The sequence below is a fragment of the Terrapene carolina genome, unplaced genomic scaffold (genome assembly GCF_002925995.2).
Source record: "Terrapene carolina triunguis isolate 2854851 unplaced genomic scaffold, T_m_triunguis-2.0 Scaffold96, whole genome shotgun sequence".
NCBI classification, from domain to species: domain Eukaryota; kingdom Metazoa; phylum Chordata; order Testudines; family Emydidae; genus Terrapene; species Terrapene triunguis.
Genome location: NW_020664447.1, coordinates 78623617 through 78643526, shown reverse-complemented (window position 1 = coordinate 78643526; position 19910 = coordinate 78623617). Strand labels below are relative to the sequence as shown.

General features: G+C 40.7%; 1 protein-coding gene across 5 annotated transcripts in view; it reads right to left on the bottom strand.

Annotated features, from left to right (window-relative positions):
* Positions 1-19910, bottom strand: part of EVL (Enah/Vasp-like) — a 213900-nt gene that overhangs the window by 95397 nt on the left and 98593 nt on the right. For all 5 annotated transcript variants that reach the window (XM_024196456.3, XM_026651185.2, XM_026651186.1 and 2 more), the window contains exon 2: positions 4531-4699. In XM_024196456.3, the coding sequence (XP_024052224.1) occupies positions 4531-4699 (169 nt within the window). The remainder of the gene's footprint in view (positions 1-4530; positions 4700-19910) is intronic.

Genomic DNA, 19910 nt, shown 5'->3' with positions numbered 1-19910 from the left:
AGAAAACAGCGATGGATTAATCTGCCCACCAGGAAGGGTTCTTCTTTCTAACTCCCAATAGTTAGAGTTTAACTTCTGGCTTAAAGCATGATGGTTTTGATCCCTCTGAAAACCCCCTTTCCCCTGTAGAAGGGTCACTCATTGTCCAGTGTGCCCCCATCATGGCTAGGCATGGTGTAGAAGCCTCTGGCACACCCTATCAATGGCCACTCTGGGCCTGAGGTAGTTTGCCCCTTCTCACAACTCTGCCCTCCCATCCAGTTGCTTATAGGGCCCCACCCTTTCCAGGATAATAAAGAGTCCAACAAACAGTCCTAGGAGCTTATGTCAGATCTTCAGCCCCAACCTGAGCTCAGTAGTCTTTGCCCCCTTACAGGGGGCAAATCCAGGAGGGATTTATATCCCTTCTATGGGAACCCAGACACTCCCTCTCCTCTGCGTTCCAGTCCCAGAACCCTGTACTACTAAGCTGATACATTCTGCTTCCTCAGACTCACTGCTGATTCCCTGGGCCACTTCCTGTCTTCAAGTCTGTGGCTGGTGCAGCGTCCTCCACAGACCCTGACAGCAGACCCTCTCTGCCTGAGCTGCAGCCTTTTTATTCCACCTGCTGCTGGTTATATAATTAGCTGCAGGTGAGGAAGTAGCTGCTTTGTCCATTAACCCTATTGTAGCTGTTGCAGCACAGGATGCGTACACCCCATCACACATCCCTTTTAATATTTACTGTTGAAACACCAGGTAATCATATCATCTACATAAATGTCCAATCCTGTTTTGAATCCTGCTAAGCTCTTGTCCTCAGTGACATCTTGTGGCAATGAGTTCCACAGCTTAATTCTGAGTTGTGTGAAAAAATATTTTTATATCCATATTATAATTTGCCATCTTTCAAATGCCACCATTGCTTTTCATGATGGCCAGGAATGTCTTACTGTTACCTTGTTCTCCCTTTGTTTGTTGTATCCATCTGTTGTCTTTTGTATTATGCTTAGATTGTAAGCTCCTTGGGGCAGGCCTGTCTTTTTGTTATGGATCTGTACAATACCTGGAACAGGGGGCCCTGTCTATGATTGGGATCTGGGCACTACCATAATAATAATTCAGGGACATTTCCTTTCAGCTTGATGCTTGTGGCTCTTGCAACGTTTCCCCAGATTAGCACCAACTGCACATACTCTAAAATTCAGAGGGTTATAGCCTAATAACCTCAGAATGGCCAATACCTCCACAGAGCATGCCAAATTTAGTCCTGCTGCAAGCAGGCCCAGCCCCCCAAAACTTCAATAAAAGAGGTACCCCGCCTACACCAGGGATGAATTTGACCCAACATTTTCAAAAATGTGGCAAATTTATACCACAAGGATGCTGTCAGGGTACAAGCTCCAATTCTGGCCTAACCTTGCAGTGGCCAATTCTGAAAAGTACCACCTTCTCCAAGGTCCCATTTTTATATTAATTTTCTAGCTCGGGACATTATGTAAATCCTCCAGAATAGCGTGATTCACTTTTGACTTGTCCTGTCTATTTCTTCAGCACAGCCCTGCCACATGCATCCCAATAACTAGATCCTCTTGAGGCCGTATGACTTGATATTAAATTCCTCACTTAAAAATCACTCAATCATACCTCTGAATTAAACTAAAAGCAGCTGACTTCTGCAGACAAATATTCAAGACGAATGACTAACAAAATGGAAGTGATTAAAGCGCTGGTGACCACAGCTTGAAAAGTGCCTCAGCCTGCACTGCTGCTGCTTTTTTGGGCTTGCTGATCATGTTGGTATGAGTCTACACGGATGTGTGCATCTGTGCAGGGGAAACAGATGACTTCATTTGCACTATGTCGTTAATAAGTACTTAAACATTGCAGCCGAGGAAGAGAGAGACACAGTGAAGCGTGCGAATGAGACCTATAAAATGGTCTGATGACCACTTCCAGTTGTTAAATTTATATATGATCACACTCAACATCATCTTAAAAACCACATTAGTGGGAATGAACCTTTTTGGTGAGCTTTTCAGTGGTGACTAATTAGAAAAAAGGACAAACAGAGATAGAAAGGTAAGGAAAATAAGGACTAAGTTATAAATATCATTAAACAAAAACCAGGAAAAGGGCCACAAGAAAAAGCAGCTAGAGAAAGACAAGAAAGAGAAAACCTACATGCAGCAGGAGACGCAGCAGGAGACAGAGAACGCAAATTAAAACGAAAGATTCAGAGAGATCTAGAGTAAGGAGAAAATTAAACAGAAGACATTAAAAGCAGACAAAGGTCATGTCATGTAGATTATACTAATCTCTCTCTATCTCATCCTGCCAATCAGTATGCAATACAAGTTTAAGTTGACCCTGTGCGGCAATACTGTGCTAGGGATTTTGGGCCAGATCCTCAGTTGGTATAAATTGGTATAGCTCCGGTGATTTTATTTTATGCCAATTTATACTAGCTGAGGATCTGGCCATTTTCAGAAAACATGCTTTGCTAGCTAAATAGTTAATTTTAACAAACCCCCACTTTTCAATGGGACTTTACTGAAGTCAGGATGAGTGTGCATGAATTGGTTTGAACAGAGAACAATTTGCACTGGATGTCATTTGTTGTTGTTGTTGTTAAATGCAACTATTTAGCAAATCTTGGTTGTAGTAATAAACCACTACAGAAGATATGATGTTAGAGCTGGGACTGAAGTGAAGTAGTTTAAATTCTGAACCTGAAAAACTTTGAAATGATCTTTTAAGTACCAGTCTTCTCTATACATTTATGCTATGTCCAATGGATTTTGGGATTATAATACATTTTTTGTAATCATCTTTAAATTAGTATTTTATCTAATACCTTTTTTTTCCTGAAGAGATTTTAACCTAGTTTCAGGTAGCTTCACAATTATTTTTTATCATCAAATGCCTGAACACCTCCACTCAGTAGAGACATATGGATTTTATCTTACATATGTTTCCTCCTGAATTCAGATGTTTTCAGTGAGGACCTGTGCCTACTTATTTACTTCATGCAAACAATGACATTTGCAATCCAATCCAGTGGCTAAAGCTAATGAACTGACACATTTAAAACACCACTGCCAAGACTTACAATTTAAGTCTCAAATTTGTCCCTACATTTAAATTGTTATAATCTGATTAAGAAAGCCCTCTGGGTTACAAATAAGTAGTTAAAAAAAAAAAAAAAAAGCCATCACCCAATTGCTGAAAAATTTGTATACCAAAAACAACAGCTGTTATTTATGTTGGGCCCATGTGAAACAAAGATTTGTGCTTCCTTTACTGGGCTAGGTACTAGAAGTTCATTAACGTGCACTATTTCACAACCATCCTGACATCCGTCAATGATACCAAAGCAGAAACAAAGATATCTGATCTTGGTACTAATTAAACACAGCAACTTTACATATTTCAGCTCTATTCAAAATACAAGAAAAAGATTCAAGTTTTATGTATATTTATAACATCTTTGCTGACCAGAAAAGGATACAAATAGAGATGAACAAATATTTTAAACAGTTTCAAAAGTACACTGTAAATAGTTGAAAACCAACATACTACATTTTCCAAAAATTATTTGGGTTTCCCTTTGAAAAACATGAAGATGGTGGGTGCATCAGATTGTCTAAGTTTAAATACTAATTAGCACACATGTAGCACTTTCCATCCACAGATCGCTTTTCAAAGCAGAGTAGTAACATCATTACAGTTTACAAAAGGCAGAAACTGAGACAGAGAAGTTAAGTGACATGCCCTAGAAGATCACACGAGTGAATGACAGGGCTAGGACTCCTGACTCCCAGGCCCTTGTTCTAAAATGTAAAGTGGGACTAATTCATTGATTTAATAGTTTACAGAATCATGTGATTTGTTCACTTGAATGTGAATATTACATTTAGAATGAGACATCTATTTATAGCTCCTGGGAACAAATGCTTTCACACTTCAACCTGACACACCTGATACTGCTGCTGACAGTGCCCCCATATCATACAGACAGCCATTGACTAGGGAGCAGAGTCTGCACTCAGTTTTGATGTGTAAATCCCACATAGCTCCATTTATGCCATTGTAAATGAGATCAGAATATGTGCTTAGGTTTTTAAAATGCAAAATGAGAACTTAGTTACTCATCATGAGAAGGCAGGAGTCGCAGGGAGAGTGAATGATCTCTTATTTGGCAGGAACACTAGAAGTTTGTACCATGGATGGAGAAGTAAAGAGCAATTGGGGAGTAGCAAGGAGCAAAGCCTTCAGTAGAAAATAGGGATAATAAAATGGAGCTGAAAACACACAAAATCTTCCATGCCTAATGTTCAATGAAATTTCTCTCTCACCTAAAGGACAAATAACAAGCTATAATAAATAGAGGTACAGTCCTGGATCAAGAAATCACACAGGACACGGCTTTATGGAGCAGAGCATAAATGTATATACACTTAGTAGGAGTAGGATTAATTATATAACCGATTGCATCTTTAGAGATCAAAGGATAATGTACAGGACACAAAAGACATAGTTACTCACTTGTTGATCTTGTAGTTTAACTCCAACTACTCTAAAGGTGTTACTGGCAGTGTTGTGGTATATGTTGATTCTGCTGAATCCTTGCTGTCCAGGCTTTATTGGCACCCATTTCTTACTGGTATCATCATAGACCATAACTGAAGCCCGGGCTTGGCAAATACTCTGTTCGCTGGAGAACAAAAGTAACACAACCATAAAATACAGTAAATGTGTGGTTTATTGCAAACTATTCTGAGGAAAACACAATTATCAAATACATTTAAACCGTATATTGCGTGTCTGGTCTATTAACCCTCAGAAGGCTGGCATTTTGCATTCTGCCTGCCAAATTAATGTTTTAATAGTTAAATGTGTGCGTAAACACACACACACACACACACACACTTCAGCGTGTTACTTTTCTTTAATTTTTTTTTTTTTTTTTTTTTTTTTTTAAATCTTGCACACCAATACTAGGACCTAAGTGGAAACTTAATTCACGAATACTTTAAGAAAGGGAACCAAAAGCATTAATGCTCTATTTAATTTGCACCTGTTGACAAGTGAGGCCTTTCATATCTGCTTTGACATTATTAATATGTTGTAGCTCATTGACAAATTAATTGGAGTAAAGTTTAGACACACAATTTAAACTGGAAGCAAGTGGACCCTCAAACCAAAGCTCTGTTAGGTAAACTGAAGAAATCAATTACACTAATCCAGCTAATGTCTGTAATACTCAGAACTTGATGACGCATTTAGAAGTCCCAGAATACACTGTAGAAGATGCACAGGCTCTTAAAAAAAAACAAAACTGTTTTACTTCAGCTTACTAGCAAAGAAGGAAAGATCAAGGGGCTGGGGAGATGCAGTTTATTTACCGAAATAATCACCTTTCAGAAGTAGCCCAAAATGTTAAGAAATACAAGATTACATTTAAAAAAAAAATCAGAATATCTGGATTCACATATTTCAGTTATTTTCAACCTGAACTAAAGATGTGAAGAACAATTTTAAATAAATGTAGATAATGACAACATGAATTCTGGAGTATCCTGGGGGAACTGTGGTTGGAAGATTTCCCCATCTAAAGAAATATAACAGAGATTGCTTTTTTCCCTCAACTTTAAGTTTTTTAATATTTTTTAGTAGTAGCAGCGGTGCTGAAACAATTTTTGTAGTGGGGGTGCTGAGAGTCATTGAACCAAACTGTAAACCCCATATATGATGGAAACCACTTCAAGCCAAGTAGTGCGGCAGTACCCCTAGTTCCAGCATCTATGAGTACTAGTGCATTTGCAGTTTCAAGCAACAAAAGTATCTTGTTAAAGTGCATAATCATTATATGGTAGTTACTGTAAATGTTTATTTTTGTTCTGTAATTTCACATGAATTTATTATTTCCCTCCCACTGAAATTTATTCTTGGAATAGAAGCTAAGACAAACGGTGCACTCCTCCAGATTACTGTAAAAAATACATCCTTCATATGAAACAGATATCATTGGGTATATAGCTGAGGTCACACAAACACGGAACATAATACTCAACATCCATCACTGACATTTTTGGACTGTCAACCAGTATTTCAACTATTGCTACCCTGAATACCCAGCAGTTGCAGACACTAGAACTACTCTCACGAGAAATGGGTAAATGCTCAAAATTTCTATGATCCAAGATCTGGACCCTCATCCTGCACACAACAGTAGGCTTGCATGAGTAAGCAGTGCAGGATCAGGCCTATCGTCTTTTAAAAATATAAATGAAATTGTTATGGTTTATGTCCAGCATAAGTCCTGAGCTCATGACAACCCTAATAATTTTATACCTACATACCTCTTCATACCTAGCTCTCTTTCTTAGTTTAGGGTGGGGGGATGGTAAAGCGTTTTCAAGTATCCAATGAAAAGCGGTAACACTTAAAGAGCTGTCTCATTAATCTTTAAAAAACCAAGCAAAGAAACAAACAATAACCAGAAAAAACTCCAATCCTCTCTTGTGCCATTAAGGTAAGAAGAGAGAGATTCATTATTGTCATTTCTACCTGTGGGAGATACTCAGACGTACGGCTGATAAGTATGATAGATAGTCAGAGACAGTCAGACAGCACGCCCTATGTTGGCAGACAATCCATTAATTATCCTAAAGCTAAGAAATCCAGAATAGGCTATTATTACTTCAGAGCATGAAAATCAGTAGGTTGCGCTACTGGAGCATATAGGAGAAGTAGCTTGTACAGTCTGAAATATTAACGCTAGTATTCTTTATGTATGTACTTTAGGTCTTATAAAGGATATGCCCATGTCCATCCACCTGTTGTTGTCTTTTCATATGGGACAGGGAATGACTTATTATTTTTCATTATAGTACAATGGGGCCGAAATCCTTTAGGGCCTTTAAGCACAACAACAACTTGGTCAAACCTCTTGGCAGAGTAATCATAAAACATCAGTTGTTTGAAAGGTTTTTCTGAAAAGCCCAATTCAACTTCTGATGTTTATAGGGGAGGATAGTTCATGCTACAAAATGGAGCTCATGGTCCTGCCCCCCCCCCTTCTCATTATAATGCATATGTTTGCTTATAAAAAAAACCCAGCTGTTTGATTAACTACAGGCCAAACTAAGGCAGGGCTGAGTACTGCTGATCATAAGCGACTATCCCTAGAGTCAGTGGAAGTTTAGGACATCAAGAACAGGCTGCAGAGTGAAGTACATCTGCTTTCAGCAGCCAAATGCTGTGTCCTCCATGATGTCTGCTGCACATCTGCACCCTTATTCATATTGATGAGAGCTGGTCAGAGAAATGTTGACCAAACTATATTTTATTCAAATTAAAATGCTTTGCAAAAATCAAGTCTATTTTACTGGAGTTTCCTTTTGGAAGAAAACCAGGGGAAAAAGTTCGGACAATACTGAAAGGCCCAGTTTTGATATTTTCAGATTGAAATGTTTTGATTTATTTCTTTTGAATGAGTTTTCATTTTGAAATTTTGTACTATAATATATACTATCATATAATAAATGCAACATTTTAAGAAGTCAAAATCAAAACAAAACATCGTGCTCGACGAAAAATGATTTTTAAAAATTTTTTCCTTCACAAAGAATTGATGAATTTTTGGTTTTCATTTGGATTTGGAATGAAGCTAAATTTCAAAATTGCAAAATCCTTCATGAAATGGAACTCCTGCCCCCCCCCAGCTCTAATATTGACATTGTGTGACTAAAGAAAACCCCCAAAATGTTGCACTATTCTTTTTAAAGGTGGGCAGGTGCATTATAGCAGCATTTCCCCAAGTCAGATTTAGTAGCTGAGACATTTTAATTTACTCTCCTATAACACAAAATATCAGGCGCAATTCCTGCTTCCCCCGAAGTCAATGGGAGTTTTTAACCATTAACTTCAATAGGAACAGGATCAGGTCCCTTACTTGGCCTCCAGTGAAATAACAGAAAATCACTCTTTGCAAAGTCCTTCATTATCTTGCAAACCCTATAGTCCCTCCGAGGACCTGATTCTAGCCTACAGCCTATCACCTTGAACTAAGGAACACCTCTATATGCCTAAATTCTATTTTCTCACTTTACCCCTGCAGCTGCTATAGTAACTTCCCACCAAATACGTCATAAAGTGTCCGATCCAATGCCCACTGGAGTCTTTCTACTGATCTCAATGGGAACTGGAATGGGTTATTACACTGTTTTATATCTAAACCAGATAATGATATGAGCTACCAGGGAAGTTTCCCCAGCTATTTTTCTGGGCCATAAATCATTGTTAATGCTGTGAGGCAGGGGAATGCATTGCAGGCATACGGTAACATTTTATATCGTATGACTGTGAATAGCTTATGTTCTTTCTCTCTCAGAACAGTATGGATCATATCAGCATTTGTATTTAGTCATGGTTTAACAACCACAACTTTGAAATTTATACATAAATTTCCTGATGCATCTGAAAAAAAAAAATTATTACTGAGAATAGAGATATTCTGTAGCAGATCCATTACACTATTTCATTACACATAACACTCAAAATGTAATGACGGTAATTTCTATATTGATTTTTTAAATTATATTACATTGCATTAACATGCAAGGTATCTGTTGCCAGCCTGGATTTCCATTATAGTTGAGTGAACATGAGGAGGCTAAAAACATGGGCCTAAGTTAGGGTTGCCAACTAATTGCACAAAACCAAACACCCTTGCACCGTCCCACCCTGCCCTGAGGCCCCACCTCTGCCCCGCCCCTTCTCTGATGCCACACCCCCACTCACTCCAGCCCCCCTCCCTCACTCGCTCTCTCCCACCCTCACTGGGTGGGAGTGCGGGGTTTGGGGTACAGGAGGGGGCTCTGGGCTGGGGCCAAGGGGTTTGGAGAGCAGGCTCAGGGTTGGGGTGCGGGAAGAGGTTTGGGGTGTGGGCTCCAGGAGTTTGGATGTGGGAGGGGGGGTTGAGGTGCAGGAGGGGGTTTAGGGTGTGGGCTCCGGCCAGGCAGCAGTTACCTCACGCAGCTCCCCGTCAGTGGTGCAGTGGGGCTAAAGCAGGCTTCCTGCATGGCCTGGCTCTGCGCTGCTCCCGGAAGAGGCCAACATGTCCGGCCCCTAGGCAGAGGCACGGCCAGGCGGCTCTGCACTGTGCACGCTGCCCATGCCCGCAGGCACCGCCCCCGCAGTTCCCGTTAGCCACAGTTTCTGGTCAACGGGAGCTGCGGAGCTGGCACTGGGGCAACTTGTGGTGCTTCCCTGATCACCCCTGTGCCTAGGGGCCGCAGGGACATGCCAGCCGCTTCCAGGACCTGTGTGGAGCCGGGGCAGGCAGGGAGCCTGCCTTAGCCCCGCTGTGCTGCTGACCAGACTTTTAACAGCCCGGTCAGTGGTGCTGATCGGAGCGGCCAGGATCCCTTTTCGACCATTCATTTATCTATCTACTTAGATTCCTCAATGATGTCCACCATTGAGGTCTCTGAGTCTCAAAGTCTTCTTGATCTACTGCACAGCAGCTTTTCTCCCTCCGCTGGAATTTACCTGCCTACCTGTCAACACTTTATTTATTTATTTATTTGCAAGTGAAATGATAAATCTGATGAACAGCAGTAAATTCCACATTTATTTACAACAAAAAAAATTGGTCAATTGCTCTACATTTATGGCTATGTCCTATAGTGTTTGTCACTAAAAACACCCTCCTTTTTGTTAAAAAAGTTTTTTCATGTGAGTAATTTCATTTTTGTTGTAATGTTAGAACCACATTTGTGACGCGCTATCAGGTTTTCCTGTCTGGTGGCTGACTGCTCTGGTTAGCTTAACAAAGAGAAGGTTATGGGGTGACTTTGTTACAGTTTGTAAGTATCTACATGGGGAACAAATATTTAGTAATGGGCTCTTCAATCTAGCAGAGAAAGATATAATGTGAAACAATGGTTGGAAGCTGAAGTTAGAGAAATTCAGACTGCAAATAAGGTGTACATTTTTGACAGTGAGGGTAATTAACCATTGGAACAATTTACCGAAGATCATGGTGGATTCTCCATCACTGACAATTTTTATATCAAGTTTGGATGTTTTTCTAAAAGATCTGCTCTAGGAATAATTTTGGGGAAATTCTATGGCCTGTGTTATAGAGGAGGTCAGACTAGATGATCACAATGGTTTCTTCTGGCCTTGGAATCTATGAATCAATGAGTTAAGATATAATTTCTTCCTGGATGGTTTGGCTTCCCTGAAAACTGACACATGTAGTCTGGAACATTCCAAGATAAATGCTCATTTACCAGCATTGTTAGCATCTTACCTACTGTAGGATATGTGATATGTTTCCAGGGTTGCTGTGGAAGACAAAGGAGTTGTTCTTGAAGGTCCTGATCCTGTTAGGTGCTAACAGCCCTCCACCACCAGTGATATCAAAGGATACAGAGCCCCTTTGATGAGATGCTGGTCCACAGACAAGCCTTTGGAATGGATCTGAGCTAACCTTCCATACAGGAGTGGGGATATGCATACATGGATGAGACCCTCCATGCATGGATCTCATTAATTTACTTATTATTAGGGGGCTAGATTTTGATATCTTTACTCACATATAGCAGCTTCTTACTACAATTGGGTTATTTGTTCACTAAGGTTCTATAGTTCACAGTTAAGGGCACCAAAAGTTAATTCAATAAAGTCTCCCACGGATATTGCAGGAAATTGCCATATCTGTCACACTATTCAACATGAGTAAGGGTATCAGAATGTGGCCTAAGTTTATTTAAAATCTGAGTACTTTTGTGTAAGTAAAGCAACCATGGAATATATTTGCAAAGCTACTTTAGAAAATGTATCTGAGACATATCTATATTTTCAACGTATTTAAAGTATTGTACCATGGGAAAGAACAAGAGAATTTTAGATCATTCAAGGCGTGTAGCTGGGGCAGTAATAAAATTGTTTAAGTGGCATGATTGTTTGATTGAGATGTAACATTAATGAAACCCACTGGACAGATTTTATTGATGTCATGGCTTTAATTGTTAATTTGCATTCTGGCTATTGTAGAATTACCCTCCATAATATAAAAAAAATGCAATAATTCAGAAAACATTTATGGTAGCATGAATGCATGTGAAATATGTTGCTCTTTTTTATGCAAGCTGAAAAATAAAATGTTCTATTGATTCACAGGGAAGAATTTGTGAAGGCAAATGAGTTTTTCTGCAATGTACACAATCCTTTAGGGAGAAGCCATCCCACTAAGTTTTGTATAGCTCTGCCCTACAGTTGTAGTAGGGGTGTTTTTTTTTTTTTAAATGCAGACCTATAATTTACTATGAACTGAGCTGAGACAATCAAATGCATTTCTCTTAAGGCCCATGGCTGGATATAAACACTCCCTTCTGAGAAAAGTACTGAAGTATTCTACTGTAATGGTCTAAAACACTGCAGTTTACAGTAGAGGTACTGCAGTGTATTGGGCCATTACTGTACAATACTGTAGTTTTTTTTTTTTTAAAGGGACAATCTTAAAAATGAAATAATTTAACCTCTGAATTACTTAGGCCCAGATCACCCTTTTCTATGTAAAAAACAGTAAAAAGGAAAAACTGATCTCCAAATATAAGGTTATTTGAACAACTACTGTACTATGCTGAACTGATTTTAATAATATTTAATTTTAATATGAAAATATTATTATTATTTCAACAGAAGCACTTACAGACACCAATTAAGCTAGATCAGCTGCACTTTTCATCCACAGATCTCAAAGTAATATAATTATCCTCATTTACACTGGGGGACCTGAGGTACAGGGAGGTGAAGGTCAGTGCCAGGCCAGGGACAGAATCCCCCCCTCACATAACCCCATCCAAGGATTTAAATTTAAAAAACAACCTCTCCACCTCGCAAAAAAAAAAAAAAAAACAGAATATGATATTTGCTGCCAGTGCATTGTTCACTTGTCTGTCTTGTCTACTTAGGCCTTGTCTTTATTGCAGTTAACTTGAATTAGCCACACTCAAGTTAACTACTTGAGTTAGCCTAGTTCGATGTCATGAATTAGGGCTTGCAGCTGAGTCTGGAACCAACTAGCTCCACCTACCTAGTGAGGAACAGAGGACTGAGAGCTGAATAAGAGTTGGCTTGCAGCAGAATCACCTGATTGGCCAGACCACCCAACTGGCTGGAAGAACCAAGAGGCATGCTCTTAAGCCCAGCAGCAGTATTAGGCCAATGGCAGCTCAAAGTGTTCACCCCGGTTCCACTAGTTCCTCTGCCTGCTTGTTCCCAGACTCACTCCAGCCCTGCTCCTGCCTTGTTCCAGCCCCACTCCTGTCCTGGACCCAGCCTTTCCCCTGCTTTGCCACACTCCAGATAACCTGGTGTGGAAGCAATTCTCCGACACTGGCTTTAAACCTTGTCTCTGACTTCTGACTTCAGCCCTGACCCTTGGCTCTGGCATCTGACCTCTGACTCCAACTCTGACCCTGGGCTCCTATTCCTGACTCCCGACTCTTGATCCAATCACTAGGCCCAACTCCCCATGTTCCAGTCAATGACACTTAAGTGAGAACGTTTGCACAGAGTGATTGAATTAACAGCACAAAGAAGCTAAATTCCCACTGGATTACTAGCTCAACTATCAGCAGCATGGTAGCTGCAACCCCAACCTCCTCTGAGGCCAGCTAGCTCGAGTAATAAAGCACCACCTAACTTGAGGTAGAGAACCATGAAAGGAAGTCGGGTAGGGTAAGCATCTTTGTTGGATGGAAATAATGGAAAACCACAGGAAAAATTAGAGACAATGCTTTATTGTAAGGGACATTTTAGGCAAACACCATTTCCCCTAGCACATCATGTACTTTTCTCTTAAGTGTATATTTCTACTGCCCTCAGATATACAATGCAATTATTATAAGCTTCAATTTAATGTTTAAAATGGTACTTACTATCACTTTTAATACATTTCAATAAATCTTAAAATAAGGGATGAATGGTCACCCGAGAGTCAAGTTAGAGGCAATACTTAATTTACCTTGAGTTAATACTGCAGTGAAGACAAGCCCTTTGATTGTAAGCGCTTCAGTGTAGAGACTGTCTCTTATTCTGTTTGTACAGTGTCTAGCACAATGGAGCCCTGTTCTTGGTTGGCGCCTAGAGACTACCATAAGAAAGATGACTAATAACAATCACAACCCATGTCTCTTGACTTCCAGTTCAGTGCCCTATCTAATGGACCATATCCTCTATAGTAGCAGTTAGAACGATGTTCATTGTAAAGGTTACCAAAGATCATGTAAGCCATACTAGAGCTGTGACGAAAGAGAATGTAAAATGCTTATGTGGAGAACGAGGGAGATATCTGTATTATTTTTTATGAATATCAGTTGCACTTCAATTTACCTGTTTGATATTTTCCTGCATGACTGCATGGAATTAAAAGAGGCTATTAGAGGGAAACAAAGAGGAAATGAAATGATGAGAGAGATAAGGTATTTTAAGGGAACTGTACGGGAGCTACAAAATGGGAAATGCCCATCTGCTGGGCTCCAGCTAGGATAGCAGGTTTACCTTTCCCAGGCTGGAACCTACGATCAAAGGAACACTAAACCATTAAAGACACCAGCATAGAGAGAAAGGGAGGTGAGTAGGCAGCAGATGCTGGAGCTGCATCTTTCTCAGAGACAATGAGAGAATGCTGCAGGGGCTGGCTGTCTCCCCAAGATCAGAAGTAGGACTGTGTGGAACTCACCCGGAGCTTGCAGGCAAAGAATACAGTTAGGTAAGACCAGGTGCATAGGCCTTCTGTTGTTTTAGCCCCTGTCTCTGCTTGCTGTGTACCTTCGGGTTAATAAATAATCCTTTGTTTTGAAGAAGCTGTTTTGAGTCTCTTTAATCGGCAACTGCTCAGAGGCTCTCAGGCACCAAAGCCAGTTGGGCCTATCATGCTAACTGCTCCACAGGGGAGCTCCAGCCCAGAGAGCCAGTCTAAGAACACTGGGGCCACGAAATTCCACCCAGGAGGCGTGCACTTGAGAGGGACTAAAAGGAGCTAAAGTGCAGCTCGCCCTGTAACCATGACAGCTTATCATAGCCTTTATTGGGCCATGGAACTCACTCCCACAAAACGTTACAGTGACCATGGAAGTAGCCAATTTCAAACTGAAGGCTGCATCCTGCAGAGAGTTGAGTGCTCTCACCCCGATCCAGCAAAGTACTGGAGCATGTGTGAGTAGTACCACTGAAGCCCATACTGGCTCTCAGACTTACACAAAACTCTCTTTCCCTGGAGCAGATCCTCAGCTGTTGTAAACAGCCATAGCTCCACTAACTTGATATTTCACAAAAGCTAAGAATATGCCTCACTTTTTAAAACGAGGATGCTAATAATCACTTAGTTATCTTCATTAACAACCGTGTTTTTGTAAAGTTCTTTGAAGTTGCAAACTGCTAGTTAGTGAACATTTTCCTAAACTTTTGTTTTCATTTTGTTTATCCAAACTTGGTTTGTACTATTTTTCTTCTCACCAGCCTGATCGTTATTACTGATGTCAGAAGTTATTTGTAAAAAGCAACAGAGGGTCCTGTGGCACCTTTAAGACTAACAGAAGTATTGGGAGCATAAGCTTTCGTGGGTAAGAACCTCACTTCTTCAGATGCAAGTAAAGAAGTAAGAAGTTATTTGGTTGTTCTACCTTGCAACAAATCCACTTCACAATGAAAAATTACAAAAAAAACCCTACAATATGTTTTTAACATATTGCACTTTTTACAGGAAGTCACATTTGTGTGGTTAAACCTGCTGTGCAAGTAACAGATGAATTATATCAGCATGTGAACCCAGCAAACATTACCTTTAAAAAACCTATGTAAATAAGAAATTGGATATAACGAGAAGTATGGTTAGTGTGATATATGACCATTAACCTCAAAGGTTAACAAGACACAAGCTACAGACCACATTCCTGCAGCAGCCGGGGTCAGCTGCAAACTCTAATGGACTATTCTGCTAAACAGAATTATTTCAATTATTTTCATCACACCAAATGAAGTAATGATTAGGGTGGGTAAAAAATGTTTTTTTAATTTGATGTAATTATTTAAAGAAATGGCCATTTATGGAATGGCACAATATTTGCAGTTTCTGCAACCAACTTCTGCAAATGGAGCTTAAAAATATCGGTGCTCTACAAACTTCAAGGCAAAAAAGCATTCAGTCAAGTTACTACAAGTAAAACACTTCCCATATCTTAGCATTTGTTGCAGATATGACTAGGTTGCTAATTTTGTCCTGCCATAGAATCTACCACTCTACTTCCCGTCCGAAGTCAGCATCACTTGTAGAGGATCCTCCAGCACAAGGGAGGACAAACAACAGCCCGCAGGCCAGATCCGGCCCATCAGGGCTTTCAATCCGGCCCGCAGGATACGGCGCAGTGGGGCTAAGGCAGGCTCCCTGCCTGCCCTGGCCCGCACTGCTCCCAGAAACGGCCAGCATCAAGTTCCTGTGGCCCCTGGCAGAGCAGGGGCAGAGGGCATCCCAACCCCCTGCCCTGATCCCCCTCCTGCACCCTAACCCCTTGCCCTGAGCCCCTTCCTGCATACTGCACCCCCTCCCACACCCCAACCCTGTGCCCTACATTCATGGCCCTGCATACAATTTCCCCACCCAGATGTGGCTCTTGGGCCAAAACGTTTGTCCACCCCTGCTCTACCAGATACCAAGCGAGGCAGGACTCTGCTCCTGCATTAGAGCAGCAGTGGGAACAAGTGGAAAACTCCCTTGATCAAAACTGTTGTGAAGGTTGAGGGCATTTAGCCACTTGCCCAACTAAGAGGGAGACATGGTCCCTCATTCCCCCCTATCACCCAATGCACAGAAGGATCTGCTCAGGTCACACCACCTTTTACGCTCCCTTCTCGAATGCACTCTGAAGTCTGGTGCACAGGGGGAAGCTATGCACCAGCCTCCTTTCCACTTCCTTTGATGTGCACTGAGGGACTGTAATTGTTGCTGGCCCTTGGATGAGCTGTCAGAGGGGGAAGATCCATCCACACTGTGCACCTGCGTATAGCCATTCACAGCCTGGCCCTTAAATTGCTTTTGTTAAAACTCCCATGTCGCTATAAAATATCTTAAATCCAAAGATACCAATAACAAACATTACAATAATCCTGCTCAGTGGCTCTCAAACTTTTGTACTGGTGACCACTTTCACATAGCAAGCCTCTGAGTGCGACCCCCCCCGCCTTATAAATGAAAAACACTTTTTAATATATTTAACACCATTATAAATGCTGGAGGGAAAGTGGGGCTTGGGGTAGGGGCTGACAGTTCGTGACCCCCCATGTAATAACCTCACGACCCCTGAGGGGTCTCGAGACCCAGTTTGAGAACCCCTGAGTGTGTGTGTGTGTGTGTATTATATATATATATATATATATATATATATATATATATATATATATATAGCATCTTTCATCCATACATCTCAAAAAGGCTTGATGTTGTTAATGAATTAAGCCTCAGAACATGCCTGTCAGATAAGGAAGTAGTTTACAGAGAGAGTTTGTGTGAATAACAAGCACAAGGCCAACTACTATGTGTTTGTTATAAAAGAACAAGGTTTAGAAGTTGCTCTTTATGCTGATGGTGTTCCCCTTAATCAAGTTCTCCTTTTTGAGGTTATTAAAACACTATATTGAGCAATGTGTGAAGACATCCATCCCAGACTTGTGAGCTGGAAACCAAAGAGACAAGTCATAGAGAATCCAGATTTTACTCTGAGTCTCCAGTCCTAGTAGGCCAGGACTTTGAGGGCTTAGTCACTTCAGTGTGAAAATTCATGTAGTACAGACATGCTCAATAAGGCTCACAGTTATTTACCTCACTGTCATGTCTCAGTGCTTTGATGCAGCAAGTTACAAGTAACCTGAGATGCAAGTATAACATATGTGAAGAGACACCACAGAGTAACAGATGATTCATAGAGGTCTGATTGTAATCTCCTACCAATTCTAACTTGCTGTACCACTAATGCAAATGAATAGAGAATTCTGATTTGTTAGTGTCTGGTACCCACATATAAATGGCGTATGAGCTGCGAGTCAGTAGCGAATCAGATCAGGGCTGATGGAGTTGCTCTGTATTTACACCAATGAAATTGGGAGCAGAATCTGGCCCCAGCACTTAGTTTATACTGCTAAGATTTTGGGTAGTAGCTGGTGGATTCATTTTAACTCCTCTGTTTCCTGTTCTGATACATTCTTGCAAAATAGAACAATTAACTTAAGGAAAAAAAGGTTTCAAGGCAAACTCCACTTGGGAGCACGTCAACTTAGCCTCTAAAAAAAATATAAACAGCTGCTGAACAAAAGGCATCTCATACTCAGCAATTTAGTCATTAAAAACCATCATTCCTGTCAGAATAGTCAGATACATAGGAACATGCCATACTCCAAGGGAGGAAGCTTTCCCTTAACTTTCAAGCTATTTAAGCAACGTATGCACACTTCCACCTTCTCTAGCACTTCACTGATCCATTAACTCTTTAACCCACTCACTGTTTCTTCCTGTAAAAAAGCATGGTACTTTATAGCATCCCACAAGCCATCTTGCAAACAACCTCCACTACACACACCAAGTTCTTTGAAGTAAATATCAGGATGGTAAGTGTAGGGAAAAAATGACACAGACTTGATTAGTCTATTACATATGCTGAGATATAAAATTGTAATGAAGTATCCTTACAAGATCAGGCTCATTGCTAAACTACTTCCCTTTTTATAGAAATAAGAACAAGAAGTAACTAATTTTGGAAAATACTGAAATAACATGCACAATCAGAAACTATACTGTGAACGGAAAATGCAAATTTTAATGCTTTCAAACACTCTCAAGCCATTGGAGTGTGTTTGAGTAGAACAACATTTTCAAAAGGTTTTCAAAAATTCAAACATATGCAAATTACAAACACAACACTATCAATCAGGACATAGACACATGTATAACTGTACACAATACAACAAACCATATAAGGCCTCGATCCTTCAATGGGATCCACACAGGTGAGTTCTTATTCCCGTTCAGTTCTCAATGGGACAAATGGGATAACTCCACTGAAATCATTTGACTTGCACCACAGATGAATTTGGCCCAGTAAATCAAGTTCAGCATTGGAAGCGAGAATCAGAGCAATCTATTATTGCCACAAAAATCTAATTATCTTTTCATAACTGAAACACAAACCTTCTGAAAGTAACAGTTTAAATAGGACACGCTATTCTTTATATTACACCATATGAGTTTTGTTCAACAAAGTCATTATATAGTCACAGTAGAGTCCTCAGGTACTTACCAGCTTGCCATTGAGGAAAGGATTTAGCAGAAGATTCAGAAACAACGTATTATCAGTCTGTCACATGTAATTTGTGCTAAATCAGGTATTCTGTTTCTCCAATTTATAGAGCGGAACAAAAACTCGGCAGTAATGTAGTTTGAGAGTGTACGCATAAAGCCTTATAACCAAACAGGAAAACGGAAGTTTTACCAAAAAGAGAGAGCAGGAAATAACACTAGGTTTTAAAAAAGAAAGAAAGAAAACTTGTTCAGTATAAAAAGATGAAAAGAAACAAATAGTCCAAGACCAAGAATATGGATTAAGATTAGATCAACTGCCACTTTTTTCCCCACTGGTAAAGTTGATATTAAAAGCATTTAATTAGTTTTTCATGTCATGGATTAAGTGACCAAAAAAAAAAAAAAAATCCAACAGATTTACTATCATTTGTGCCACACAGTCAGTGTACTTGATCCTGTACAAAACACAGAGACCTTGTCTATATTGAGGGCTATCTCTAATTTCAGCAGCCAGCACAGGGGTTCTCAAACTGGGGGGGCGGGACCCCTCAGGGGGTCACAAGGTTATTACATAGGGCGTCGCAAGCTGTCAGCCTCCACCCCAAACCCCCTGCTTTGCCTCCAGCATTTATAATGGTGTTAAATATATAAACAAGTGTTTTTAATTTATAAGGGGGGGTCGCACTCAGAGGCTTGCTATGTGAAAGGGGTCACCAGTACAATAGTTTGAGAACCACTGAGCTAGCATATCAGTGCAAACCCTCAGTGCAGGCAGGGAAAGTCACCATTTTTGGTGGAGCTTGTCTGTTCAAAAGAGTTTATACTCAATGCACTCCTTACTCAGGCTGAATAGTACTTATTCAGTTCTGAGTGGGTAACCTGGGGTGGTATAAGTTGCATTAGGGACCAGGCAGGCCCCCAGCCAGGTCAGAATTTGGAGAGGGAAAAGGTGGGAGTCAGCCACCTCTTTCTTTTCCCTGCCTGTGCTACACAGGCAGTGCTAAGCCTTCTGCAACATGCAGCAGAGAATCTGGCCTGATGTAAATACTATTCCAGGTTACAAGTCCTGAAGGTTTTAAAAAATAAAGCTGAAGTGCGAGTGACAAGAGCAAGGAAACAAAGATGCTTCTAGATGATAATAGAGAGCTATTTTATGACATTTTTATTTGATTTGTATTTATTTTGTCTTTTTTTTTTTTTTTAATATCACAGAACTGATTTTAAAAAACTGTTGAACTCGCCCATATTGTGATTGCAGTAAAACATCGCAGGATGTGTGCGTGGGATTCTCAGCAGTCACTGGGTGATAGCAAAATTTCACCAAACTACGTGATAGATCGGGGTGGGCAAGGGCAACATCGGGGAATAGAAATTGTATGGTGGGCTATGAATGCTCACAAAATTGGGGTTGGGGTGCGGGCTCTGGGGTGGGGCCAGGGATGAGGAGTTTGGGGTGTAGGAGGGTGCTCTGGGCTGGGACCGAGGGGTTGGGAGGGCGGGAGGGGGATCAGGGCTGGGGCAGGGGTGCGGGAAGGGGTGCAGGTTCTGGCTGGGGGTG